The sequence below is a fragment of the Myotis yumanensis genome, unplaced genomic scaffold (genome assembly GCF_028538775.1).
Source record: "Myotis yumanensis isolate MYYU_CA2020_CCGP unplaced genomic scaffold, mMyoYum1.0.hap1 SCAF_3, whole genome shotgun sequence".
Taxonomy (NCBI): domain Eukaryota; kingdom Metazoa; phylum Chordata; class Mammalia; order Chiroptera; family Vespertilionidae; genus Myotis; species Myotis yumanensis.
In genome coordinates, this window is record NW_027223754.1 from 159,169,229 (window position 1) to 159,197,021 (window position 27,793).

Consider the following 27,793-nt stretch of genomic DNA (forward strand, 5'->3'; position numbering starts at 1 on the left):
GTGTAAAGCCACATGATCAATAAAAAATGCTAGTTCAGTATTTTTTTAAAATCCTTTTTCCATTGATCTTTAGAGAGAGTGGAAGTGTGGGAAGGAAGAAGAGAGAGAAACATCGGGGATCAAACTTACAACCCAGGTATGTGCCCTTGACTGGGAATTGAACCCTTGACCCTTTGGTCTGTGGGCCTACACTCTAACCACTGAGCCAAACCGGCAAGGGCAGTGATTTTTTTTAAATCTTTTTTTAAGTCATGGTCCCCTTTGAGATACTAATAAGGTAAAGGACCCTTTCCCTACAGAAATACATACATTTTTGCATAATACTTCACAGGAGTCACAAATTCCACCTCTCCAATCTCATCAACTATCTGCCCAAAGGTCATAGACACCCCTCCACCCTCAATATATATGTTCTGTTAAGAGAACCTAAAAAAAAAATAGCTGTGGTCAGACTTGATGAGCTCTCTAGTGGCCTGGGAATAGGAGAGATTAAACAGCAATAAAGCCCGGGGCCAGTTGGTTGAGTTTCCTGTACACCAAAGGGTGGCGGGCTCAAATCCTGGTCAGGGCACATACCCAGGTTGCAGGTTCTATCCCTGGTTGGGGCCTTTATGGGAGGCAGCCAATTAATGTTTTTCTCTCACATCGATGTTTCTCTCCCCCCACCTCTCCCTCTCTCTAAAAATCAATTAAAAAAATTTTTTTTATTGCTTAAAGTATTACAAAGGGTATTACATATGTGTCCTTTTTTTTCCCTGCCCTTGACAATCTCCTGGCCTCCCCTACCCCCCAGTATCTTATGTCCATTGGTTATGCTTATATGCATGCATACAAGTCCTTCAGTTGATCTCTTACCCCCCCCCCCCCCCCGCCCCCCAACCCTCCCCGGCCTTCCCGCTGCAGTTTGACAATCAGTTTGAGGCAGCTCTGCCTCTGTACTATTATTGTTCATAAGTTTATAATGGTCCTTATTATCCATGAATGAGTGAGAAAAATTCCAAAATACCCCCCAAAACAAACAAACAAAAAAAACAGCAATAAAGATGCTATTTTCCAAGTTAGGTTATCTCACTATTCAAGAACAGACTAGAGGGAATAAGGAGGCACCAACATGCAGGGGAGGGTGTGTTTCTGATGCAATAAAATTACTGGGTGCCCTTTCTTCCAAATTTCTCGTGTCAGACAAAGTAAAAAAAAAAAAAAGAAGCAACACTCCAATACACTTTTCTTTTTTTTTCTTTTTTACTTACATTAAATACATCGGTAAATCAGCAGTCGCATTCTGTTACCACGATTGTTATGTTGGAAGAGTAAGGGGGGGGGGGGGGGGAAGGCAAATGCTTTCTTAAAAGAAAAAAAGGGAACCCCCCCAAAAAAAACTGATTGAAGGAAAAAATGAAGAGCTGCGAAATAAAAACTAAGATTTCCAAGCCCAAGAGAGCTCAAAGGAAAGCAGAGAGCTGGTAGGAAGTAGAAGGAAGGCAGCAGATAGGCCCAGAAGCTAAGGCCAATCCTGTTCCTAAAGGGGCTGGAGAGGGAGAAGAAGCCGGCAGAAATGGTTTCCCAGCCCCAAGGCAATGAAACGTCCTCACTCCTGCTCCATGGGGAAAGCTGCACAGAGAAAGAACTTCATTTCTAAGAGACTTAAGAGAGCCATCCTAGTTCTTCCACTTTTAAGAATGCACTGGGTGCTGTTGGGGGCTGGTGAGGTGCTGGCAAAGGAAGACAAAATGTGTATGTATTTCAGGGCCACGGGAACTAAGGCTGCCCCTGGAAAAGGAAGGGAATTGAAGCCTAAGTGGAAGAACCTAAGCTGGGTCCTTTAGAATCTCAGCCTCATGGATTTCTCAGCTGCTCTGGGACAGAAGGAAGTCTGTAAGCCAAAAGGGCAGAAAGGTTCCAATCCTAGGTCACTGAGGCCTTTCCTATATTACTTTCCCCAATTTTCCCAAAACCCTAGGCTGGAACAAAAAGAAGTTTAGAATGCTCTCCTGCCTTGATGGCTTCCCAAAGACATCCTAAAATACCTGATGAGGGATGTGAAGAGAGGCTAGAGATTTAGAAAGGACCAACTTCGTCTGGTGATGTGAAACAGTTGTGAGGGACCTTCAGTGCCAGTCTCTCTGACCACAGGAACAGGTGTTATATTTTAAGGGGGCCACAAGTAGGCCTCTGTGGTGCTAGCCCCTAGTGGTACATGGATTAAGCCACTGGTTGCATGAGGGATGAGTATGGGCATAAGCATGGTGGGACTAAACTGAAGATACTAACAATGGAGAAAAGAAATAGGGCCTGATGGGAGGGGTGGGGGTGGGGAAAGAACAGACTGTACAGTGGGAATAAAGATCATACCTATGTACAGGGAAGTAGAAAAGACATGGTAATGGGTGGGTCAAATTGAACATGAACCCTGGGGAAGGAGAGAAAACTCCTCCCTCTTGCCTGACTCCTCTTCACCCCTACCATGGTCTGTGCTATCCTGAGACGCTCTCCAGTTGCTTCAGTTAATTCCCCAGGAAAGGCAGACCTAGACCCAAGAATATAGGCTGGCAAGAACATAGGTTAAGAATCAGAGTTGGAGCAAGATAGCATTGGAGATTGGGCTTGAGTAGCTGCCACTCGACAGTCCCTCCTCAAACCTCATATACATCTTGGATTCCATTTAATTTAAAAGGTGAGAGGGCAGGTAAATCAATCAAAACCCCCATAAAACAAGTGTCCCAACTGAACTACCATCAATTAAAGTGCAAACTGCAGGGGGATACAATGGCTGGGGCTGAGGCCATCCAAAGGCCAGAGAGGAAAAAATGCATATGTATAAATCAGAGGATGGGTGTCAGAAACTGGTCCCTCCTCCAGTTAGATCACAGCAGAACCAAAGATGCAGGCAACCAGTGAAGATTCTTTGGAGGACTCTGGGGTCCAGAGTTCCCCCCACTATGGAGGAGAAGCTACCTAAGAGACTGAGTGAAGGGGAACTAGGCCTTGGAAGAGTTCCAGAGCCACAGATGACACTGCACCTCCACCTTCTCCTCCGCCTCCGCCTCCGCCCAGTTAACTAACAACACGACTCCCAACTGGTGCCCAAGAGCTTGCCTTCCCATTCTCACTCTACCTAGAAACACCTTCCACAAGGCCAACTCATGGATACTGCAGTGTTTTCAAATATGAGAAACTCCAACCAAATAAACCAAAAAGGAATTTTCCTTACTCCCTCCTGCTCTGAGCCGTACTCTCCCCCAGGGCCCTTAATATGACTGGACTAGAAACCTCTGTTCTCAGTTCCTGGGTTCACCACCTCCATCCTAGGGAGAGGAGGACAAGGGGATCAAGGACAGGGATTGACCAAAGCAGAAGGGGCAGGAGACAAAAAAATGTTTTCTGAAAAAGTGGGGAGGAGAAGGAAAGGTAAGTAGGTCACTGTCTTGCACCTATAATACAAAGTGAAGAAAGTCTGTTTTGGAAGGTAAGTCCTGGGGGATCTGACCCCCAAGCCCCAGAGTAGGGGTAGGAGGTCAGTGGCAACAGCTGCCTGGTGTTGGTTGCTGAAGCGTTAAAAAGTGCCATGACGGAGCTGTCAGGAGGCAGCCCTTGGGAGCCAGGGCTCAGTGTGCTGTTACCGTAGGGGCTGTGTGCTGAGGGTTGGGAATGGAGGTTATTTCTTAGCTCTCGTGCTAGCTCCATACTTGTTCGCTGCTAGCTACCCCCTCAGTTGCTACAACACTGGCTCTTGTTCTGCTGGGACTGCTCATGGAGATCCACACCTCGGCTTCGGCCTGCTGCACCCCCCAGATTCTGGGGTTCACTCTTTGGCAACTTCTTAGCTAGAGGCAAAAAGAGAAGGGAACAAAGTGTGGTAGATTTTAACTCATCCCCCCAAAAAAAGACTACTGGGTGGGGGAGAAGTAAGGGGAAATGTGAAACATTAAAAGAATGCTCTGAAGAGGAGAGGGTTCACTATTTGTAAATTATATTAAAGACAAGCTAAAGGATGGAGGTCACAATAGAAAGTTAAGGTATTTCACCAGAGGAGACACTCCCATTCATCCTTATGACTTGGGTTAGTGATCTTGCCTGGAGGAAAGGGAAAAAGACAGGAAGACCTCAGGCAGCTCTGACCTTACCTATTGCCAGGAAGAGATCATTCACGTTCATAGCTGTCTTGGCTGAGGTCTCCATAAACAATAAGCTGTTGTCATCTGCATATGCCTGGGCCTCCTGCAAGGGATGGGGTATAGTGGTGCTCAGAATGTAGGTTAACAACAACTATGGCAATAAAATATATATATTTTTTTAAAAAAGAACAACTATGGCCTTTCCACTCCCATGTAGCACCAGAGCTAGGCAATGTCCTAGGTTCCTTCAACTTAACTCTCCTCTGAGCCAGCTGGCTCTGGACCCATATTTTGGTGACAAGTCCCTCAAGGATAACCTATGGTCTAGACCACTTTATGCAACGAACAGATATCAGGAATCCTAATTATGGGAAAGAAAGGTAAGCTGGTTGGGGGCTTTTGGGTTCTGACCCTTGAACAGTCCCTTCCCTTAAATTCAATTGCTCCCTCCTTCCTGTTTTCGCACTGGTACTCCCACAGCTGGTATTCCCTACCCACCTTGCTGCTCTGGAATTTTCTTCTGACTCCTCTAAAATCTCCTGGCTATCATTAGGGTCACAGTGTTGCTGTTTTTAACATGGTGCAGGACTGGGGAATGACATGATGAACGTCCTCAGATGAGGTTTCTAGAGAGGGCAGGTTTGGACCAAAGAGGTCCCAAGCACAGAGGGAGTGTATTAGAAAGGAGCTCCATGGGCCATCTTACTTCATACTCCACCATGCGCTTGTTGGCCAGGTCAGCTTTGTTCCCCGCCAGGGCAATGACAATGCTAGGACTGGCCTGTCGCTGTAGTTCCTTTACCCATGTCTTCGCTCGGGCGAAGGTTTCCTAGGAAAACATGAGGAAGAAAATAGGTGGGCTGCAATGACTGTCAATCTAGGCCCATCACCTTTAAAGCCCAGTCTCAAAACTCACCTCTTCTAGGTGGTCTTCCCTCACTGAAACCACCCATCTATACTAAGAATAGCCTAGGTCAGTGGTCGGCAAACTGCGGCTCGCGAGCCACATGCGGCTCTTTGGCCCCGAGTGTGGCTCTTCCACAAAATACCACGTGCGGACGCGCATGTACAGTGCGATTGAAACTTTGTGGCCCATGTGCAGAAGTCGGTATTTTGTGGAAGAGCCACACTCAAGGGGCCAAAGAGCCACATGTGGCTCGCGAGCCGCAGTTTGCCGACTACTGGCCTAGGTGGTCGTCACGCCCTCACTCTGTGATGCCCTCACGCCGTCACAATCCCACAATCCATCACTAGGAGGCTGCATGCTCAGTGGGCGAGTGTGGGTGGGCGGGGACTTGACGCTGCATGTGCGGAGGCGGGGCCCAGTGGCCACTCCATGCGGCCAGGCCTGGGGGTCCCACGGCCCTATGCGGCGCAGAGGCGGGACCCCTGGCTCCATCCTACCTCTTTGGGGCAATCCATCGAGGAGCCCTGGATGGGTGGGTGGGGCCTACCTCTTTGGGGCGATAGGTCTAGGGGCTCCCGCACTGTGAGAGGGCACAGGCCAGGCTGGGGGACCCCCCTCACCCAGTGCACGAATTTCATGCACAGGGCCTCTAGTCTCTGATAATTTATTACCTTTGTCTTCTTAGCACTTGGAAGCATAATTTTGTTATTTTGAGAACTTGTTTTCTCTCCCCCACCTAATTTAATTCCTATAAGTGAAAGCAAGGATCACCCTCTCAGCCCACTTACCTGATTAGTAATGTCATACACCACAATTGCAGCTTGGGCACCTCTGTAGTACATGGGGGCCAAGCTATGGTATCGCTCCTGCCCTGCTGTGTCCCAGATCTCAAACTTGACTGTTGTGTCATCTAGGCAAACGGACTGGGTGAGGAAGGCCGCTATGGATAAGAGAATGGAGAAGCAGTTGTGAGAGGATGAATGGGAACATTCCACACCCCTTCAAAATATCTCCACTCTCAGCCTAAGACCAGTCATGACTTGGGCAATTCAGCAATTATATATATTCCTGGAACCAGGAGTAAGACCACAAGACCATGCTTGGCTAAGTCCTTCCTGCAGAAGTTTCTCTCATCTAAGGAGTGGGTGCACATCATAAATAAAGTATGAGGGACAGAAAGAACTGGCACTTACACCAGAGTCATCCCTCTTCTAACCAAAATAAGAGATAATGACAGAGATAATAAGCTTCAGATAAAACTCACATCAAGAACTGAATAGAGAAGAAAAAAAATAACTGATTAGAAGATTTTAAAGTTTGATGGGAGGTCCCACCTTTATCAATGTTATTTGTCTGTTACTTTTTCTATAATTTTCTGCTAGCCTAAGACCACCACATTTTCTTTTTTTTTAAAGAACATTTTATTTATTTATATTTTGTTAATCCTCACTCGAGGATATTTTTCCATTGATCTTTTAGAGAGAGTGCAAGAGAGAAGGAAAGACAGGGAAGAAACATCAATGTAAGAGAAACACATTGATTGGTTGCCTCCTGCACACGCCTCAACCAGGGCCTGAGGTATGTGCCTGGAATTGAACTGGGGACCCTTTGGTCCGCAGGCCGACGCTCTATCCACTGAGCCAAGCCGGCTAGGGCAAGAATACCACATTTTCAAGGTGACTAGTACAGGCGGGGAAATAGTAACATGGAGTTCTCATAAGTGATCTTTTATTGAATTAGCAACCTACTTTTGAGGTAGTGGCAGGGAGAAGGTAGCAAATGTGGGAAAGGCAAATGGCCTTATCTTTCATATTTAATTCCAGCCTCTATTTTATCAGATATGTGCATCAGAATGCACATACATATATGCCTACACCCCTACCGCCTTCAACACTAATCAGTAGATCTAGGGTAGGGCCCAAGCATGCATAGGATGAAAATGTTCCCCAGATGATTCTGGTGTGCATCTCTGATTATGAATCTGCTCCAAACCACCCCTGCTCAAGATGACACTCAGCTGAACTTGACTGGGATTCAGATGAGAATAGGGGGAGGGAGACAGATAAAAATTAGTGGTTTTATTGGTGAGCTAAGGTCAATCTTCTTTCTTGTAGAAAGCAAGAAGATGAATATATACCTGCTTTTTGGCATTATGGCTTTTCCTTTCTTTCTGTTTTATAAAGGATTTCCATTCCAGGGAGCTAAAACGGCCAGCTTCAGTTAGGTCCCTAGATCTCCCTTCAAAAGCCTTACTAAGCATTGAACCTTTTCTTTCCCTGAGATACTCACCTCCAATGGTGCTCTCCTGGTACTCATGGAATTGTCCTTTGACAAAACGTAACACCAGGCTAGACTTTCCCACTGCAGATTCACCCAACAGGACCAATTTGAACTGGCATATTTTGCTGGCCTGGGGCTGCCCATTGGGCCTGGCTGTGCTTCTGCTAGTCATGGCTAGATTTTCAGAGTGGGAAAGGGTGGAGGGAGGGGAATGCCACAGAGCGGCAAAAGGGGGAGGGGGGAGGGGAGGGGACTTCCAGGCTTCAACAGTCCTGTAAGAAAAAAATCGGGTAAAATTAAAACAGACCCATTATAGTTACAATTACTTTTTATTTTTATTTTTATTTTTTTTTAATATATTTTTTATTGATTTTTTACAGAGAGAAAGGGAGAGAGATAGAGAGCCAGAAACATCGATGAGAGAGAACTTTTTAGACAAAGGATAGAATCTCTTCATTTCTTTGCTCCTATCTATCTATATATATATAAAAGGCTAATATGCAGTGTCCCCTCGGGAGTTAGACCGGGAGGCCTGGAGTTTGATCGATCGCTATGACGTGCGCTGACCACCAGGGGGTGGCGTGGAACGAAGGAAGGCCCTAGCCGGCAGCTGGGGAAGGAAGGTCCTGGCTGGCAGCCGGAAGGCCCCAATCGGCCCTGATTGCTGACCAGGCCTAGGGACCCTACCTGTGCACGAATTTCGTACACCGGGCCTCTAGTGATCTTATAATCATCCACCATGTGGTTACACCACTGAGTGTAACCAGGCAGCTGACACTCAGTGGTAAGAGTGGAGAACAATAAAATAAGAACTGCATCTGAAGTAGAGTTTACACTACTACATAATCCCCAAGTGCCAACGGAGCCAAAATGGAGACTGAAAACTGTGTAGAAGAAGTCTTTACTCCTTCCATTAATTTCTCACCATGTCTTTAAAGAATAGCAAATTGGTCAACTTTTAGTTGGCCTGAAGAACATCTAGATCCACCTACAAGTACCATAGATCCTCAGTATCTCCCTGGTTTCCTGGGGCTGTCCTTTTTTTAAAAAATGTTTTTATTGACTTTATTTTTTGTTTGTTAGTGTTTTTATTTCTTTTTTTAAAATTGATTTTAGAGAGGGAGGGAGGGAAAGGGAGAAACATCGTTGGGAGAGAGAAACATCGATGTGAGAGAGAAATATCGATTGGCTACCTCTTGTACACCCCCTACTGGGGATCGAGCCTGCAACCCTGGCATGTACCCTAACAGGGAATTAAACTAGCGACTTTTTGGTGCACAGGACAACACTCAACCAACTGAACCATACCAGCTAGGGCTTGGGGCTGTCCTTTTTCTTCCTCCTGCTCTGCTTTTTTCTAGCTTTCAAAAGAAGGGATTCATTCTAGTGGTGTGGGAATGTCAATCCTCCTAATAGTGGAGGGCTATCTTCTGGTTCTGTATCCTTCATATATGACCAGTCTTCTTGATATTTCTGAAAATCTAACCAAGGTCCAATTGCCAGAAAATCTACACATTTATGGTCAAAGGTGAGTAGAGAAACATCAACTCTTTCATTTTGCTTCTGCCACCTCCCCACGTCTGAAAGTTTCTTAAGTCTAAGAGTCAGTAGGCTTGACCTGCTCTCAACTTGCAGCTGTCTTCCTAGTGCTTAGGGATTAGATTACCCTCCATCCTAACAGCTGTAGTCCTCCAAATTAGAGACAGAGAAAGAAGGTATACCTTCTAAACACATGCAGGAATCTCCAGGGGATGGTGTAAGAGTAAGTCTTCAAGCAATAAATATTTGATGAAAGAATAAACTTGAGGTGTACAGGAGGTAGCCAATCGAGCCTTCTCTACCTTCCTTCCAAGAGGCTAGGAAAGCTGGTGCTGGAGGAGGCAGAGAGAGAAGTAGGGCTTCAGGAGGCTAATCATGCAAACCTGAATACTTCATCAGTCTGACTCTGAGGGGGAAAGAAACTAAGGCATTCAAAGAAGAAGTTAGTATGATTAGAGCATTCAAAGCTTCTAAAATCTAAGCATTGCTTGGGTTGTACTTTGCTTGTTCAAATTAATTTTTCCCTTCTCTAGTGACGCCACAATCATCATACTCTACAGTATATGTGGGGAAACATTTTGTCACTATAGCAAGTTGTTTTGAAGTCAAATCAGGGTTAAAATCTCTGCAATCCCAGTAAAGACAGAAAAATCATACAGGAGGCAGTGCAGAGTCCAATTCTGTGGCTGTGGAGTACAATTCGCTGGGTTTATTTTACAGTTCTGCTTATTAGCTGTGCAACTTTGGGCCAGTTACTAAATCTTATCAGTGTACTCCTTTTCTCATCTGTAGAATGGGTAACAGCCTTATGAGGACCTACTTCCTAAGGTTGTGAGGATTCAATGAGATAACACACATAAAGAATTTGTGTGTTTGACCTAAAGTGCTCAAATGATTATTAAGTTACTAATCATTTTAATATGACATCAAGAAAAATTTTCTGGCCTTGGCCAGGTAGCTCAGTTGGTTAGAGCATTGTCCCCATAAGCCAAGGTTGCAGGTTTGATCCCCTCAGGGCACATATAAGAAGAAACCAATGAATGCATAAATAAGTGGAACAAATACAGTTTCTCTCTCTCTCTCTCTTTCCATTCCTCTCTCTCTAAATTCAATTTTAAAAAGAAAGAAAAAATATGTTCTGCTCAAGTCTTACCTTCTACTTTTATAAAATGGAAAAAATGCCTACCTCATAGAGTGGCTATAAGGACTAAGTGAAAGATTTATTTTGCATAGCATTAATAAATGAGATAGTTTTGCTACTGAGTGGCCCTAATTCACAGAAAAGATCAATTTAATATACTAAGGTATAATTCAGAATTGGTTATCAATATATTCCTAAAAAGCAACCATAACATAAAAGAGAGAAAAAAGAAAGTGTCGGCTCTGGCTGGCTGGCTGAGTTGGTTGGAGCATCTTCCTGATATGTCAAGGTTGCGGGGTTGATCCCTAGTCAGGGCACATACAAGAATCAACCAATAAGTGGGAACAGCAAATCAATGTTTCTCTCTCTAAAAAAAACAAAACAACAAACAACAAAAAACCCCACAAAAAACTATAAAGAGAAAATTGGAAGAGGAATGAGATAGAAGTGAGAACTTAGAAAAGTATATTAGAGTAAGACAGAGGAATGGAACAAATTACTCTGATCCTCCTAGGTATTCTATAGTCTCTTAGGCCAGTGTATCCTAAGAATCCAGATTCATATATGCCATTTTTTTATTAAGTTTTCACTGGTCTATGATGAAATGATAAAAATAAAGACAATATAGCATGTTTTTCATAAAGCTAAATTTATTAAACTTGAATATATTCTTTATAACAAGATTTATAATTTCTTAGAATTAATTTTCTCTCAAATATATATATATATACACACACACACATATATATATATATGAAAAACCTCTAAAATCTATTGTGAAGTAAAAAATATGCTGTAGACTAAAACATGTGGTTGGATCCTATTTCTGTAAAAAAGACAGTTCTGCACAGAAAAAAGTATGGAAAGATACACATCCATTTGTTAACAGTGGTTACCTCGGAAGAGAGTGGGAATGAGAAAAATGGTATGTGAAGGATTCAGATTTTTTTCATTCTACATAATTCTTTTTTAACAGGAAATATATTTTTTAAAAACTTCCTAAACAACTGTTTGGGTGGGTTTTTTTTTTTTTTTTTTTTTTAATGCTTAAAAAATTTATGGTGACAGGCAGTAGTAAACTTTCTAAATATAATTACTTGGGGGGAAAAAACAATTAAAATTAATTGGTCCATGAAACCCAAAATTCTGTAGTGCAAAAACCAGTATTAATTAGCTTCTTAACCAATGTTATAGTTCTTTAGCTGTTTTCACCCTCAAACCTTTAGTTTCTCAAACTGAGGCTATAAGCCAATAGTGGCCGTGAAATGACTTGGTGGATGATGGTAAGTATATTAAAAAGAAAATTAAGCGTAACTACAAATAGTAAGCATAAGAATCATGTTGTGCCCTGGCCTGTGTTTCTCAGTGGTTAGAGTGTTGGCCACACATTAAAGCAGCGGTTCTCAACCTGTGGGTCGCGACCCCTTTGGTAGTGGAACGACCCTTTCCCAGGGGTCGCCTAAGACCATCATGCATATCAGATATTTACATTACGATTAATAACAGTAGCAACATTACAGTTATGAAGTAGCAACGAAAATAATTTTATGGTTGGGTCACAACATGAGGAACTGTATTTAAAGGGCCAGAAGGTTGAGAACCACTGCATTAAAGGGTCTTGGGTTTGATTCCCAGTCAACTGGGAATACCTGGGTTGCAGGTCTGATCCCTGTCCCAGTCAGGGTGTGTGCTGACAGCAACCAATTGATGTTTCCCTCTCTCACCACCCCCTCCCTCCTTTCTACTCTCTCTAAAAAAGTCAATGGGAAAAAATATCCTCAGGTGAGGATTAATAGCAAAAACAACAAAAAAGAATCATGTCGTAAAAATGTCTCTTGTATATGTACACACACTGAATTTTGATGTAAAATGCCTTTTTTTTAAAAAAGTGAGTCGTGATCAAAATAATTTTAAAAACACTGCTTTAGCCAAACCGGTTTGGCTCAGTGGATAGAGCGTCGGCCTGCGGACTGAAAGGTCCCAGGTTCGCCAAAACCGGTTTGGCTCAGTGGATAGAGCGTCGGCCTGCAGACTGAAAGGTCCCAGGTTCGATTCCGGTCAGGGGCATGTACCTGGGTTGTGGGCACATCCCCAGTAGGAGATGTGCAGGAGGCAGCTGATCGATGTTTCTCTCTCATCGATGTTTCTGGCTCTCTATCCCTCTCCCTTCCTCTCTGTAAAAAATCAATAAAATATATTTAAAAAAAAAAAAAGAAAAAAAGAAAGGTCCCAGGTTCGATTCCGGTCAAGGGCATGTACCTTGGTTGCGGGCACATCCCCAGTGGGGAGTGTGCAGGAGGCAGCTGGTCGATGTTTCTCTCTCATCGATGTTTCTAACTCTCTATCCCTCTCCCTTCCTCTCTGTAAAAAATCAATAAAATATATTTAAAAAAAAACAAAACAAAACACTGCTTTAGAGAGGCCTGACACTGAAAGATAGGGTAGTAGGGGATGGAAGGAAGTCTAGTCTCTAGCCAGCCTATAGGCCATAGTTATTTCACTCCTAGATGGAATTAAGATGAGGACTGAGTACAGGGATTAGAGGATTCTCCAATCCTGCTACTAAAGTTATGAAAACTGAAAGCCAAACTAGACAGACACAATCCCATGTAGTGGTAAGGGCTTTGTTATTGTGCAAGCCTGAATTTTATTCCCTTTCTCAGTTAACCCACTGTGATCTTAGGCTACTCACTCTCTTTTGCCTTTCTGAGCCTCAGCTTCCTTATCTATAAGGATGAACAGGGGAGAGGGGAGAGTAGCAAAGAGCAGGATTTGAATCCAAAGTTCTGGGTACATTTAAGAAATTTGTTTCTCTTAGGGTTACTCAACTTCTGTGAGGATGAGTTATTATCTTTCAAAATATATTTTTATTGATTTTAGAGAGGAAGGGAGAGAGAGAGAAACATCAATGGTGAGAGAAAATCATTGATCGGCTGCCTCCTGCATGCCCCCTACTGGGGATCAAGCCTGCAACCTGGGCATGTGCCCTGACCGGGAATTCAACTATGACCTCCTGGTATACAGGTTAACATTCAACCACTGAGCCATGCGGATGGGCAGGATGAATTATTTTTAAAAACCTATTTATGTGGTTCATATACATTGTTTCATAGGAAAAGAGGCTAGGTCATCATAAAACTCTACACTTTAAATTTGAAAACAGATGACACAATAGAAAAATAACTACATTAAAAAAAAAAACTGTGTGGGGGGGAGGTTGGGGGTTAATGGGGGGGGGGGGGGATGAGGACACCCTTGTAATACCTTAACCAATAAAAAATTAAAGATGAAAACAGCCGAGACCGGTTTGGCTCAGTGGATAGAGCGTCGGCCTGCAGACTGAAAGGTCCCAGGTTCATGTACCTGGGTTGTGGGCACATCCCCAGTAGGAGATGTGCAGGAGGCAGCTGATCGATGTTTCTAACTCTCTATCTCTCTCCCTTCCTCTCTGTAAAAAATCAATAAAATATATTTTTAAAAAAAGATGAAAACAAAAAAACAAAAATAAAAATAACTGCAGATAATAAACTGATCAAGTTTCCTTTAGGTGTGACATAAGACTATACTCTTTTTTAAATCCTCACCTGATAATATATTTTTATTGATTTTTAGAGAAAGAGGAAGGGAGAAACATTGATCGGTTACCTCCCATACATGCCCTGACTGGGGATCAAACCTGCAACTTTTTGGTGTATGGGATGACACTCCAATCAACTTAGCCACTCAGCCAGGGCATATATTATACAGTACTCTAAAGAAACAACAGGAAAAGTTACTAGAATCTTCAACTTATTCCTTTACCTTTAAAAAAAAAATTTTTTTTAATGGATTTCAGAGAGGAAGGTAGAGGGAGAGATAGAAACATCAATGATGAGAATCATTGATCAGCTGCCTCCTGCATGCCCCCTACTGGGTTTGAGCCCCCAATTCAGGCATATGCCCTGACTGGGAGTTGAACCGGTGAGCTTAGTTTCCGGATGGATGCTCAACTGCTGAGCCATACCCAGCTGGTCTACCTTTTTATCTATTTTAAAACATATGATCTAAGGGGCAGAACACTAAGCCTTAATGTTACTATTCTACAAAATTAAAACATGGAAATTAGAGTAGACTGAATTCTCATGGGCAGACACATCACTGAAGGCTTGGGAAAACAGTAGGGAGTTGGGGAAGAATGAAGATAGGAAACAGTCACAGACATACTCAGGTTGCAAAGCCCTGGTCAATAACCCCCCCAGACAGTAAGTCAAACCAGAGCTCAGACACACAATCAGCAAACTTTCTTGCTACTAAGCAACCTTGGCTTATCAGAGATCAGTAACCAGTGGGTTATAAAAGACTACCTCCCACCCCAATGTGTCACCCTCAATATGTCCTCCTTCCCTGTTCACAGGAATTGATGGGCTGTCCATCGCTATGCCTTGATCTTTAATCCCAACGTATTTTTAAGGGCATCATGGCTTTTTTTATGCAATAGCTAGCTACACTCTCAAAAAATCAGGGGTACAAAAATGAAATAATATCTGTAAGATTCAATTGACTTCACTATTCTGGTAGTGGCTTTTTTGCTAAGAGTTGATAGTGGGCAAATGGTCCATTCAAGGGTAAACAATAAACCACAGCCAACCAGTCAAGTAGTGTGATGATTATTACTTCCAGACCTGAGACAAAAATAAAGAGGGAGGAAGGAGATTTTCCTTTCAACCCTTTCAGTTCAGAAGAGAAGAAACCAGACTTAACTTCCCTTAGAAGTACAGCTCCACAAGAATGACTTATCAGATGACCATCAACTAGGGAGGACTGAGGCTTGACCCTGGCAACAGCCTACTGAGAGAGGGGAAAGAGGGAGGATAAAGGGGCAAGTTCTTTTTAGATGGGCAGCTCTCCCACCAGTGCAGGAAAGTATGAATAGGAAGGCTTTCTCAGCCAGCTGATCCCAGTTAGAACACAACTTTTCCTTTGGCTTCCTTCCACTTGGTAGCATATGCCTACTACATATGAAGCCTCTCACCTATCTACAGAGACTGAGTTCCAAGTATATAGCCACTAGAGTCTAGCTAGCCCATTCCCAAATGTCAGCCGTGTAAAGTCAGTTTGCCAGGTAAGGAGCAATCTAGAGGTCATCTAGCCCAGTCTCTGTATTTTATAGGTGAGGAAACCAAGGCACATAAAATTAATCACCTTGCCTGGTGTTACCATACAGACAGCTATCAGCTGTCACACAGCTGTTTAGTAGCAAATCTTCTCTAACAGGTACTCCCAGTCAGGTACTCTTGCTACTATTATACCACTATACCTCCTAGGGAAGCAATAGATACTGAACTCTGAAGAGGGCACCAGGACAGGAACAAGAGCTGAGATTGGATAGAATTTCTGCCTCTATTCATTTTAGATAAGTACTTCCTTTGCGACTAAATGTTAGGAAGACCTAGGCTTTCCCTGTGTACTGGGATCCAGTCCCACATCCTTCTGACAAAAGGACTCATTATTATGCCTTTCCAGAAGGTCTTGACCAACGCCTGCCAGGACAGCTGAAAGAAACAATTTAATGGAAGGTGATAGGGAAAGAAGTGGTAACTTTTGCAGAATTCAGTGGGCCTTGGGATTAATGGGAGAGATTTATTGAGTATGGAAGATAGGGCAGAAGCCAGTAAAAACCTTCAACTTGCAAACTTTATTTAGATTCCAAATTACAAACATCTTGAACTGAGAGCTCCACCATTTGGCTCAGCTCTTTCATTGTGTTGATCTAATGTTAACCAGTGAATCACTGGCTTGAATGAGAGAGTCCTTCCACTTCCCCCTCTCTTTCCCTTATATTTTCCTAAGAGGCAAAAAGCATACTTCTCTCTTATCAGCATGATAGTACAAACTCCCTACTATTGACCTAGGAAAGATTGGAATGCCCGTTCACACCTTGCCTGCCTAGCAAACTTCTAATGTATTTTTTTAAAGCCCAGCTCAAATGTCACCTTCTCTATGAAATTGCATAATTACCCTCTCACCCCAGCAGTATTCATCACTGCTTCCTCTGGGGTCACACAGTATTAAGACTGTATTACTATCACAGCATTTATTATGTCATATTAGTTTAAACTATGTACTTCTCAAAAAGTGTGACTACTTTTTATGTTATTTTGAATCTCCAGAGCAGAGCACAATACCTGATCCCTAGCAGATGTTCATTAAATGCTCCTTATATTAAGGCCAAAGCAATCCTGCTTCCTCCCTCCATTAACTCCTCCCCTTCCATGCCATCTGGATAGCTTCTTACTTATTTCCAGTTGGAAAAGTTTTTAATCAGCCTCAGAGAACCAATTCTCTCCCTGGCTGCTTTGTGATCTCCCTTGGATGGAGGGCCCCCTAGGGACCCAACCCACAAGGTGCTGTTGCAACTCATATGGGCTAACTGCTTTTCCTGTCACCCGTTACTATGCCTCAAATGGCCTAATCACACCGAACCTGTGGCCCTCCCACCCTAACACTGAAGCAACTACGGCTAAATAAGAAAATTCCCTGAATTTTCAGTTGATATTAATGTTCAAAAAACTTTGGGCCATTATCTCCTCGGGTGAGGATTAACAAAAACAACACACACACAAATACTCATATCACCACAGAGCTTGAGGACACTGAAAAGGTACCCACGGTCCTTAAACAGAAGCTACAACCTGGTTCAGAAATCTGCACAGACTTTGCTCACACTTTACTCAGCTTAGTTACTATTCAGTCAATGACTAAATCTTTCCTAAAATACTCTTGGGAAGTGGGAGTGTACTGTGTAGGGTTTTAAGGTATCCTTCCTCCTAGAGAGCTGTTGCATTTCCTTAAGTCACTGTCTTACACTTTGTTTACTTTCCAATCTGAATGCCTTAGGAATAGGAGCTATACACTTATTTCTCCTACCCTCTGCCTCCTCAGAAGTCAAATCCTTATCTATGCACACAAACAAGCAAACTATAGAAGAGCAATCTTGCTCCTGGGCAAAGTAAGAGAGGATATAAGGTATGACTTCAAGGGCAATAGGAAAGCCCCCTTCTCCAAGTAAATTTTTGTAACTCAAGGTTTATGTTTGAAATTCTATATTGATAATTCCACTCCTTAGCTCCTTCTTATGAAACAAAAACTCTTGGGAAGATTAATACTTTAAGGGACTATTGGTTACTTATACCTTAATATGAAGCAATTCCAGATCATTTCTTAAAGATCGGCTTTGATTAAGGGGAAGGTAGAAAAGACCCAGAAATATATAAAGAAAGGGACAGGATATCACCAGGATGTAGAACACGGCGAAGTCTAGAGAGGATTAAAACGCACACATACAAACTCCTACAATTTTCTCTAGGACTGGCTTTGCCGGAGAGGAAATAAAAACTCCTGGGGGGACACAGTCAAGGTTTCTGTACAAAGGCTGGGCATATCAGAGGACTTCTAAAACCAGTAAGGATAAATTCAACAAGGAGGTAGTATGAAATGTCCCAGTTGTGCTAGGTTTAAAGGACAGCCAATTTCTTATCTAGAGAAACTTGGGAGCTTCTCATAGAAAGATACAAGGGACCCTTAGGAGAACCATCATCTTCTTTTAGGATAATGAAGGGACAGTCATATAACCTACACAGGCAGAGACCATGAACAAGAAGATAGAAGTCTCAAATTTCTCATTTAGCAGAGATGCCAATAGTACTCCCAAACAAAATGATTCTCCTTCATGTTTTTTCCCTGCTCATAAAAGAGAAAAAAGTTGCCGAAGCCGGTTTGGCTCACTGGATGGAGCGTCGGCCTGCGGACTGAGGGGTCCCGGGTTCGATTCCGGTCAAGGGCATGTGCCTGGGTTGCGGGCACATCCCCAGTGGGGGATGTGTAGGAGGCAGCTGATCGATGTCTCTCTCTCATCGATGTTTCTGACTATCTCTCTCCCTTCCTCTCTGTAAAAAATCAATAAAATATATTTTTTTAAAAAAAAAGAGAAAAAAGTTTTGGCCATCTATCTGGGCATTTTCTAAGATACCCACCGCACAACTGGGGTGTGTGTAAGGTGAGGGATAACCCAGAGTACAGCTCTTTGCTTGTCTGAATTTGATAGACGCAAGACAAGAAGAACTGTGAAAGGAGCACAATAAATAAGAGAATCATCCCAGAAGGGAAACTGAAAAGAACGAGACCAGCGTTTGGTAGGAACATAAAACAAAATTGCCTTTGGTGGCACATTCCCCAAAGCAAAGCAAGATTAGTCTCATCTGCTATCCCTTATCTCTGACCTTTCTGGATGAAATGTAATTGGTGAGGTTATATGTGGGGGGATTTACACTTTTTACACTTATGTACAGCTTGAATATTTAAAAATATGTACATATTACTTTTCACATTAAGAAGAAATGTAGTTACAAAATACATTGGTATAAAAGGAAAAAAGGAGGAAGTATAAGGGAAAACCCAAAAAGATCCAATCTATGGGAGACTAAGGTCAGAAGACCATTAAAAACATATGGGAGGAGGGGACTCCTGTGCCTTAGAAATACATCTTCCTTTTCTCTACTCACCCCTTTCCCCAAGTGCCTTACTGTTTGCTATTTTTTTTAAAATATATTTTTATTGATTACAGAGAGGAAGGGAGAGGAAGGGATAGAAACATCAATGATGAGAAAGAATCACTGATGGGCTGCCTCCTGCACGCCCCCTACTGGGCACCCAGCCCGCAACCCGGGCATATGCTCTTGACTGGAATTGAACCTGGGACCCTTCAACCCGCAGGCGGATGCTCTATCCACTGAGCCAAACCAGCCAGGGCTGTTTTTGCTATTTCTAACCGGGGCTCCTGAAGAAGTAAACAAAGAACAGGGGTGATGGCAACCTGGTGGAACAGAATTTCTCTTCCCCAAATCCCTTCCTCAAGTGATATCACTTCTTATTTCCAGGGTTGGTTCCACCTAATCATTACCTGCCTAGGAAACAACCAAGTCTAAGTCCTACAAAGTTTCACTAACTATGGTTGGAAGCTCTCCTGGGGGCTGGGGAATCCCTCAGCCCCTTTCCAGGGCAGAGGAGCTTGCTCATTCCCCACTTCCAAGTGAGAGCTATGGTATCCACCACAGACCACAATACTGCGTGGGAAAAGAAGCAAACATCCCCCCAAATCCAACTTCTCAGCTCTTGCACAAGGACTGCACCCTAAGCCATCCGAGGCTGATAGGAAGAAACAGAGAGCGTGCACTCTCCAGCTGAAGCCAAGAGAAAGTGTAGGGTCTGAGTTTGGAACAGCCAACAGTCACAGGAAAAAAAAAAATTACGTTTGTTTTCATTGGCTACCCTGGGAGTACCCAAAACTTCCAGTCACCACATCTCCACACTCAATGGGAACAACAGAGTGGGTCTCCCAAGCCCCAGAGCCTCCAGCCCACCCTGGAGCGACCCCACAAGCTGCACGGTGACACCAGGCCCTGCGTCCAGCTCCCCAACTACCTCAGCCTTCTCGGTTAGGAAAGCTTCCTTCGCTGGCCTCCCGAACCCAAAGCCTCCTCTCCGCTCCACTCCGGGGCACCCTCGCTATTGTTATAATTGTCACTTTCCCGGAAAAAGAAGGCTTCCTACCCAACTCAGAACCCTTCTTGGGCCCTTCCAATCAGACCTCTGGAGAGCGCCAGCCCCGGTGACGCTCGGGGCCGGGCGTTGGGGCTGACCCCTCCTCACCTCCCCGCAGATGGGCTTACCTCACCGGCTGCCCGGCCTTTCCTCCAGCTCCTCCCTCTCAGCGCTGCTCAATGAGGCCTGCCCTGCCCTCACACAGACCGCGGCCTCGCGTGCCCACCCCCAGCCCCGCCGCCGGCAGAACCCAGCCTCACCAACTTCGGGCTCCCAGCCCGCCTAGCCCCCTCCCCAGCGCCCCCATAAGGCCTGCCGGGGCCCGGCCCCCTTCTCCCCTCTCCAGCGGGCCGCTCTAACCCCATCGCTGAGGCCCAGACCCGCCTCTGCTCTCAGGCCAGGCTGCTCTCCTCTCCCGGGCGCCTCCGCCCCTACCCTACAGGGCTCCATCAGCCCGGTACCTGGGGCTCCGTCTTCCCCGTCGTGCCCAAGCCTGTGTCGAACAGACAAACAGCCGCAGCTCAACCAAACCCTCCAGCCCCTCCTCCTCCTCCTCGTCCTGGGGCGGGGGCCCCGGCCAATAGCACGATTACGCCTACCATCAAGGGTGGGCTCTGTGTGCGCCGCTCCGCCAATCCTCCGGAGAAAGGCGGGCCTGTTTCGGCGCTGTCACCAACGAGGAAGAGCCTGGGACCGGACAGGCGTGTCCCCAGGCCAATAGGAAGAGGGAAATCTTGAATATGGACAAGGTGAGGAGCCATTGACGAGGGAGCTCCCCGAGACAGGAGGCGGTAACACTGTTGACAGGCGTACAGACCAGCCAATAAACTCTTGACACCCTCATGACCCCGCCTTTTGACTCATAAACATCTAATCAGGTGAGTGACGGAGGCGGGCCAAAGGGAAACTTTAACCAGTACTGCGAAAGTTCGGGACTTGAATGGCAGGCAAGGCGGGGTTGAAAGAAGCCTCTGACCTTCGCCCCTCCCCCCGGATTTGGCAGGGACTGACGAGCGCCCCTCCCTCCAGGACCAATTTGCGGGCGTGAAGGGAAATACCTCTCCGTGGGAGCCGGAGCCTGGGGGTTTAAGCAGCCTTGAAGTCGGGGCTTCCTCCTTTTAGTGGGGCCTCAGAGTACAGGGAATTTTAGGGTGGGCGGTCTGAGATGACTTTAATGAGGGGAGACAATGGCAGCCCCACGAACCGGTAGCTTGAGGAGACTTTAGCCCCTTCATAATAATTTTTCATCCAGACAGTTGACAGTATTATGAATCGTATTATAAAGGTGAATAACGTATATTTAAAAAACTTTGGTGTCTGTGATATGCAACAAAAAGGAAAAATGACGAGCTTACTGGGAAATGCAGTGTCGAGGTGAATTCCGTGGAGCCCACCAGCAATCATATTGCTGCTCTCCAGCCCTTCCTAACACTGAAATTCCAGAACTCAGTATATGTGTCTGTGGTTATATGTGAGTTGGGGGAGAGGGGTGGGGGCGGGGAGGGAAGGAGTAAGGGAAGATGCAGGTTTATGGGGAAAATATGAAGGCTTCAGTTTCTCCAGCTGTAAAATAGGGCAATAATTCCCACTTTGCCCACCCTCGGCACTATCCCAATTTCATCATAGAAGTCAAAATGCGGTGGGGTGAGTAGGCCTGCACAGAGAGATGAGGAAAAGTGGGGGTCTGAAACCAATTATCATACATACACATTCATATTCTCTCACACCATTCTTTCAATAAATAAGTACACAAAAGTAAAGGAAGATAAACTGTAACACTAGTAACTTTTTTTAATGAATTACAAATAATGTTAATAGCAAGAACACTCAAGGACAAGAGGTAAGAGAAAAGAAAATCAATACTTTTTTAAACATTTGCATTACAAAACCCCAAGGTGCACACGGCAACAAATTCACCCACTCCCACTAAAAAACTACTATAACCTGAAATATAAATATAATTATTCATCCTTCTTTTAAAGAAATATTTTATCTCCGTGCTCCCACTCATTCACAGCCCTAAAAAAGTGTCAGTATTCTCAAAATGATGTCTAATCTTTACTTCCACTCCTATGGGGGTGGCCTTCAGAGGAAGATGTGCCCTGCCACCTGAAGAACTAAGAATTTTAAAAGAGGAAAATCCAAATATCTTTCACTTGCCTCATAAGGCCGAGGTGAAGCATAATCCCTGTCCCGGAGCCTCCCAGACATCCCTTGCCTAGAGGGACAGGAGGGACAGATAAGGGCACTGGGGGCAATCATTTCTACTGTAGCCCCAACAGGATTGCAGAGGCTGGGAGTCCTGAGAGTCTCCGACTGTTAGGGGAGAGCAAACACTGAAACTAGGGTATAAACTGGTTGGATCTATTTTTTAATTTTTCAAAACAGGCCCCTCTCTATGTTTTTGTTTTGCTTGGTTTTCAAAATCCCAATTGTCATCAATTGGCCTAACAAACACAGTGGCAGCAGGAGGTTTGGGGCCTCTGTCATCTCAAACACAGGAAATAATAACTGTGGGGCTTTCAGAGATTGGAATGGCAAATCCTATGTGGGGGGAGGGGAAAGAGTCAGTCTTTTTTTTTTTTTTTAAACACCAGCTCTCCTTAGCAATGACTAAGGAGGGTTGGTAGAGGCTGACTTAAGTGCATCTAATACTGAAGTTTCCTTTTATTTTTTCCCCTCCAACCCCTTGTATCCCCAGAGTTGGCTGGCTAAGAAGGAAGGTAAGGAGGGTTAAGGCAGCCAGCCAGACAAGATAGAGGACACCCTTAGCCCAAGGCCAAGCCAGATCAGGCCCCCCGCTGGAGGAGAGGGTGAGACCGGGGGCTTGGAGAAGGACATCAGAGTCGAAGATGGGGTACTGGCTTGGTCACATCCTGGAAGAAAGGGTGAGTCAGGGCTGCCTTTGCCGAAATCCGTTTGTTGGGGTCGTAGTGCAGCATTTGCTGGAGGAAAAGATGTATATTGACTTCAGTGATGTGATAGCGGGCTTAGTGGACAGGGAGTATTCCAAGAATTCGGGAAACCAGAATTCATTTTACCCAAGGCAGAGTTCCCATTTCCCTCCTCCCTATATCTGTCCGGTCAGTTGGTATGCCAACAGGAAGACAGAAGCAGGAGCTAGGGAAACACTGAGACTGAATCCAGGGGCTTACCCTTCCTTCCTCCAGGGAAAACCCTGCCCTACGGTAGTCAAGGAGAGGAACGGGAGCCCACCCCCCCATTCTCACCGATAATAAGCTCCGTCCATCTTCATCCAGGGGAGGCACAACTTTACTAAAATCTTGCCGGGCCCACTTGGGGAAACTTGGCTTATAATCAGGCATAGAAGTAACTCCTGGCCAAACCACCTCATCTGGGGTCCCCAGAGTCCGAAAGATCCGGAAGAGTTGGTCAATCTCAGAATCGCCAGGGAATAGGGCCCGGCGAGTCACCTGAAAATGGGGAAAGAGGAAAGGCCGAGACCCACATTGGTGTCAGTCAAAACTGCCCCTTGTATAACGGAGGTTCCCGCAGGCAGTGGAAGGTCAGTAGGGCCCCATGACTCCCTCCCCAGGGCCTTTCATGGGGTCAGTCACACAGAGCCTGAGACAATAAAGTCCCTTCATCTGTCTCCTCGCCCCCTCCTTCCTTCCCCCAACCATGGTTTTGCAGATCCCCAAGGCTGGGTGGGTCTGGGAGGGGGTGAATGTCTGGGGTGCCACTGACGTGTAGCAAAGGGATCCCAAGACACTCACGGGGTGTGGGGTAGACACTGCGGTCATCCCCCCTCCTTGTGATGCAGCCACTTCTAGATAGGAGCACAGCGTGCAGAGACTGTGTCTTCCATTTCTTCTGTGTTCCCCACAGCACTTAGCATGGTGCTGGGTACACACTAGGTGCTTAACAAATATTTTTTGATGAATTGAGAGAGGAATATGGGCAATTGTAAAGTAATGCACTGGGGGATAAATGCACATTATATATATAGGCTAATGGTCTCCAAGCCCCCGGTTACAACCCAGATGAAGGACCATAAAACATATTAATTTGATTTAAAAACTCAGCCCACTCCATTATTGTATTAAATGGGATGACAGTTCACATATTAAGGCTGGGCCTCAGGGATCCTTTAGTCTCAAAAGCCAGAGGTTGGGTGGGGACATGAGCTAAGTTTGCAGTTTAAGTAAAAAATGTGGATAAACTGAACACAGGTGGCTTCACTGCATTCCTCACACCGTACAATACGGTCTCCAGGCCAAAGGAAGCACTACATGGAACTCATGCTACCAAATATAGGCAGACTAAAGCGAAAGCAGCTACAGAAATTATTTAGCTCAACTTGGGGATCAGAGATGTACAAGGATGCTAAAGCTATTTGAGGCTATCCTAGCATTGTGGTTGACACCAGGAACAACAGTCCTATCCTTTTCCCACATCCCCTGAGTGCTACTCTAGAGAAAGAACCCTGTGATAATAGAAGGGCCATGGATCTGGGCCAAGAAACAGTTCTGTTGTTGAAGTGGGGAGGAGTGGGCCGGGGTGGAACTCAGGCATGTATCTGTACCATCTCAGCAAAGATGCAGCCGAGGCTCCAGATGTCCACAGCTGTGGAGTAGTATTTGCAGCCCAGAAGGATTTCAGGTGCTCGGTACCACAGGGTCACCACCTGAGGACAAGAGTAGGAAGGGGAGGGTTGGTATATGGGGCATGGAGATTCCATCTCAGTTCCCCAGCACTACTCTAACTCCTCGTCTCTTACCAAGCAGCTTACTTGCCTCCATCTTTCCCTTCCCTCTGGTTTTCCCTCAGCAAAATGACTACATACATCTTAGCCCAAAATGAGCCTAGCCCGTGACTCTGGGACCATATTTTCTGAACCCCCAATTTGTGACCAGCATGGAAAAATTGAGAGTAGTGGTCATAATTTTAATGGTGTGCCATCCAGCTCGCCTGGCTTAGTACCTATCAAAACCCAGTTAGCCCTGCAGTGTGAACTCTGTGCATACTCTAAGACCTCTTGAGGTGTCAGAAATACTCTCCCTCTAGTGCGGAGGTAGGGAATGTCCAGCTGTGGGCCTTATAAGGCCCGAGAAATCATTTGGTCTGCCCCTGCCAAGGCATTAGGGGTGCATTAATTAAATGTTTGATTAGCAGATTGATTTTTTTGTTGTTGTTGTTAATACTTACCTGAGGATATTTTTCCATTGATTTTTTAGAAAGAGTGGAAGGGACCGGGAGAGACAGAAAGAAACATCCATGTGAAAGAGACACATCAATTGGTTGCCTCCTGCACGCACCCCAACCAGGACCAGGGATGGAGCCTGCAACCAAGGTACATGCCCTTGACTGGAATTGAACCCAGGTCCCTTCAGTCTGAGGGCCACTGCTCTATCCACTGAGCCAAACTGGCTAGGGCTAGCAGGCTAATTTTTAAGTTGGTAATTTTGTATAGCCCTTGAATGATGTTATAAATATCCAAATGGCCCTTGCCAAAAAAAAAGGTCCCCCACCCCTGCTCTAGTGAGAGAGAAACTGCTGTCCAAATATTTTTAGTTACTTTTTGAATGTCCTTGTTAACACCTCCCAGGAAGTTCAGAGAAGAAATGTGGAGAGGGACTGACCTCATGGGTGTAAGTACGAACAGGGACTCCAAAGGCTCTGGCTAGTCCAAAGTCTGCTAGTTTGATGGCCCCCTCTGTGTTGATAAGCAGATTCTGAGGTTTGAGATCTCGGTGCAGGACCCGGTGAGAATGGCAGAAAGCTAGGCCCTGGAGCAGCTGGAACAGATAGCTCTGACAATGGAGAGAGACAGAATTATGTTTCTTTATCACCTCCAAAGCTCTACTACAGCCTTTACTGTATTAGATTATAAATGTGTGCTGAGTAAACATTTGTTGATAGATTGAAAGTAGTTTGGGGAGTAAACAACCCAGCTGTAATGCAGAAAATAGAGACTCACTGGCTATTTCTCCCACCAAACAGGTAAGAGGACTTTTTTGGAGGAATGTACCAAGTGCCCTCAAGTCCCATTTATCTGAGTTTCATCTGACCTTCTACTGGAGCTGTTATGTTGACTCACTAGAGTTTCAACATTGATTCTCCTGCCCAGCCCTAGGGTTAATAAGCATAATGAGCAGTGAAAGAGCCACAAAAGAAAGGTGTGTGTGTGTGTGTGTGTGTGTGTGTAGGGAGATGAGGGCTGGGAAACCAATATCACAAATCTTCATTCGGTCTGATTTGCCTGGCCTTCGGTCCCCACAGGACACGACCATGTCGGGGAGGAGTTGATGAGAAGGATTACCTTGATGAGGGGAAGAGGAATGCCAGTAAGAGCAGAGGCATCCATGAATTTCTTGAGATCTTGGTGCAGAAACTCAAAAACCAGGTAGAGTTTGTTTTCTGTGTGGATGACATCCAGCAGCCTAGGGAAGGGAGGTCCAGGAATGGAGGTGAGAGAGCGAAACCTCCAGACAGCACAGAGGACAGAAGGCATCCTCCTTGCTACCAAGCACCTCCCATTTACATACTTACTTGACAATATTTGGGTGGTTAAGCTCCTTAAGCAGAGAGATCTCTCGAATAGCAGTACTGGGTACACCCTCTGTCTCACTTGGAGAGATTGGGAAACAGAGATGGGAATGTGGTTACAAATATTCCTTTTCTCCCAGCCCAGGCATTCTTTTCCCCCTAAGGAGACACCACCCCAGCATCCCCTAGTAAAGTGAGAGGAGAGAAAGTGTGCTTAAGTTCATTCATTCATTCATCCGGGACAGAGAATGGCTTTTGGACATATGAAGGCCATTATTTCTCCCCCCCCCCCCCCCCCCCCAAAGGCAGGTGAGTAAAGCCGCCTGGTAAAGAGGGAGAGAAGGTCACAGGGGAAATAGGGAGTAGCAGCACCCAGCCTCCCTAGAGGGGCCAGTGAGGCTCAACTGCCATTCTTTTGAAACAGGGAGAGAATTCTAAGATGAGGGTGGGGCTGGGGCAGCGAGCGGGGCTCTTTATGCAGAAAAGTGCTCTTCACCGGTCCCCATGAAACCCACCTCCACGGGGAAGGCTGGACCCCAACTCAGAGGCCTCCTGCCCCTTCCTGTGCCTCCCTGGCTGCACTTTTGGGGGCTTCCCCGGGCTCCGGGGAGCGAGTTTCCCACGGCTGGGACACTACCCTACCGTCTCTGGAGGGGAACCCTCCACCGTCCTCCACCCACTTCTCCACTTCAAACAAGTCCCTCCCCGCGACCTTCCGGTCCCCGACGGCTACCCGCCCGCGGGTGGGGGCGGGGGCCCTGCAGGAGTCCCCGAGGTGGGAGCCCCGGGACGGAGGCCACTCACGTGTCCAGGCGGATTTTCTTAAGCGCCACCACTTCTCCCGTCAGCTTGTTTTTGGCCTTGTACACCACTCCGTACGTGCCCTCTCCGATCTTTTCCACTTTTTGGAAGTTCTCCATGAAGCGCTCGAGCGAGTCGGGTCAGCCGGGCCCTGGGGCGGGGGCCTGGGAACCCTGCAGAAAGCGGACCCCGGTTCTCCGGGGCGGAGGAGGGGGCAGCAGGGCCCGGCACCGCGGCTCCAGGTCCGGATGGAACGCAGGCTTATCTCTCGCTCTTGTCAATTTGTCCAACTTGAAACAATGTTGCCGCCTCCCTCCCGTCTCCCACCGCCGCCGGAGGCCCCGCCTCTCCTTCCCGCGTTTCCCCGGCCCCGCCCCCGGCCCTTCCTATTGGCCAACGTCAGAGCGGGGGGCCGGACCCCGCGCCCCTCGCAGCTAATGAGCCAGCCCGGCGCAAGTTTGGTTCTGAAGAGGCTTCAAGTTTCTGCCTCGGTGGGGAGGCCGGACACCTCCTTCCAAACTAACCTGACTTGGGCTCGAATTTCCCACCCGTGTCCTGAGTTTGTAGGGATTTCCCGATCCCGCCGTTTTCACGACCTTCAGGGAAAATATATATCGATCTAAGATTAAATGCCACCTGGCCCTGGGGCCTCCATCGAAAAGCAGGAAACTGGGATGGGCTCTCCTGAATAATAAATTTAAGTAAAAAAATAAAAAAATAAAGAAAAGCAGGAAGCTGGCAATCTCTCGTAAGGGTTTTCTGGGTGTCGGAGGAGTCTGCCTCAGCCTCTCTGCCTTCCCTGATACTCTCTCTCTCTCTCTCTCTCTCTCTCTCTCTCTCTCTCTCTGTTTTTGGATGCAGGATCTCTGTCTCAGTCTTTTTGAGGCTCCTGGTTTGACTCGAACAACAGGTTGATTTAAT

At 45.7% G+C, this 27,793-nt stretch overlaps 2 protein-coding genes across 4 annotated transcripts; both read right to left on the minus strand.

Annotated features, from left to right (window-relative positions):
• Positions 1-1,220: 1,220 nt before the first annotated feature.
• RAB5B (RAB5B, member RAS oncogene family) lies at positions 1,221-20,121 on the minus strand. Of its 2 annotated transcripts, none has more exons than XM_070410035.1 (6): positions 20,023-20,121; positions 7,312-7,574; positions 5,811-5,962; positions 4,822-4,944; positions 4,125-4,218; positions 1,221-3,824 (listed from the first exon to the last, which is right to left on the minus strand). In XM_070410035.1, the coding sequence occupies exons 2-6, from the start codon at positions 7,472-7,474 to the stop codon at positions 3,709-3,711; spliced, it is 648 nt and encodes a 215-aa protein (XP_070266136.1). In that variant the 5' UTR covers positions 7,475-7,574; positions 20,023-20,121; the 3' UTR covers positions 1,221-3,708. The 2 variants fall into 2 exon arrangements, with proteins under 2 accessions (XP_070266136.1, XP_070266135.1); XM_070410034.1 differs by lacking the exon at positions 20,023-20,121 and adding an exon at positions 9,024-9,122.
• A 1,206-nt stretch (positions 20,122-21,327) lies between these two features.
• CDK2 (cyclin dependent kinase 2) lies at positions 21,328-27,216 on the minus strand. 2 transcript variants are annotated; one of them, XM_070410032.1, is made up of 8 exons: positions 26,876-27,216; positions 26,075-26,152; positions 25,845-25,965; positions 25,165-25,335; positions 24,108-24,209; positions 23,299-23,442; positions 22,792-22,995; positions 21,328-22,506 (listed from the first exon to the last, which is right to left on the minus strand). In XM_070410032.1, exons 1-8 carry the CDS (start codon positions 26,989-26,991, stop codon positions 22,402-22,404), a joined length of 1,041 nt encoding a protein of 346 aa, XP_070266133.1. In that variant the 5' UTR covers positions 26,992-27,216; the 3' UTR covers positions 21,328-22,401. The 2 variants fall into 2 exon arrangements, with proteins under 2 accessions (XP_070266133.1, XP_070266134.1); XM_070410033.1 differs by lacking the exon at positions 23,299-23,442.
• Positions 27,217-27,793: the final 577 nt, after the last annotated feature.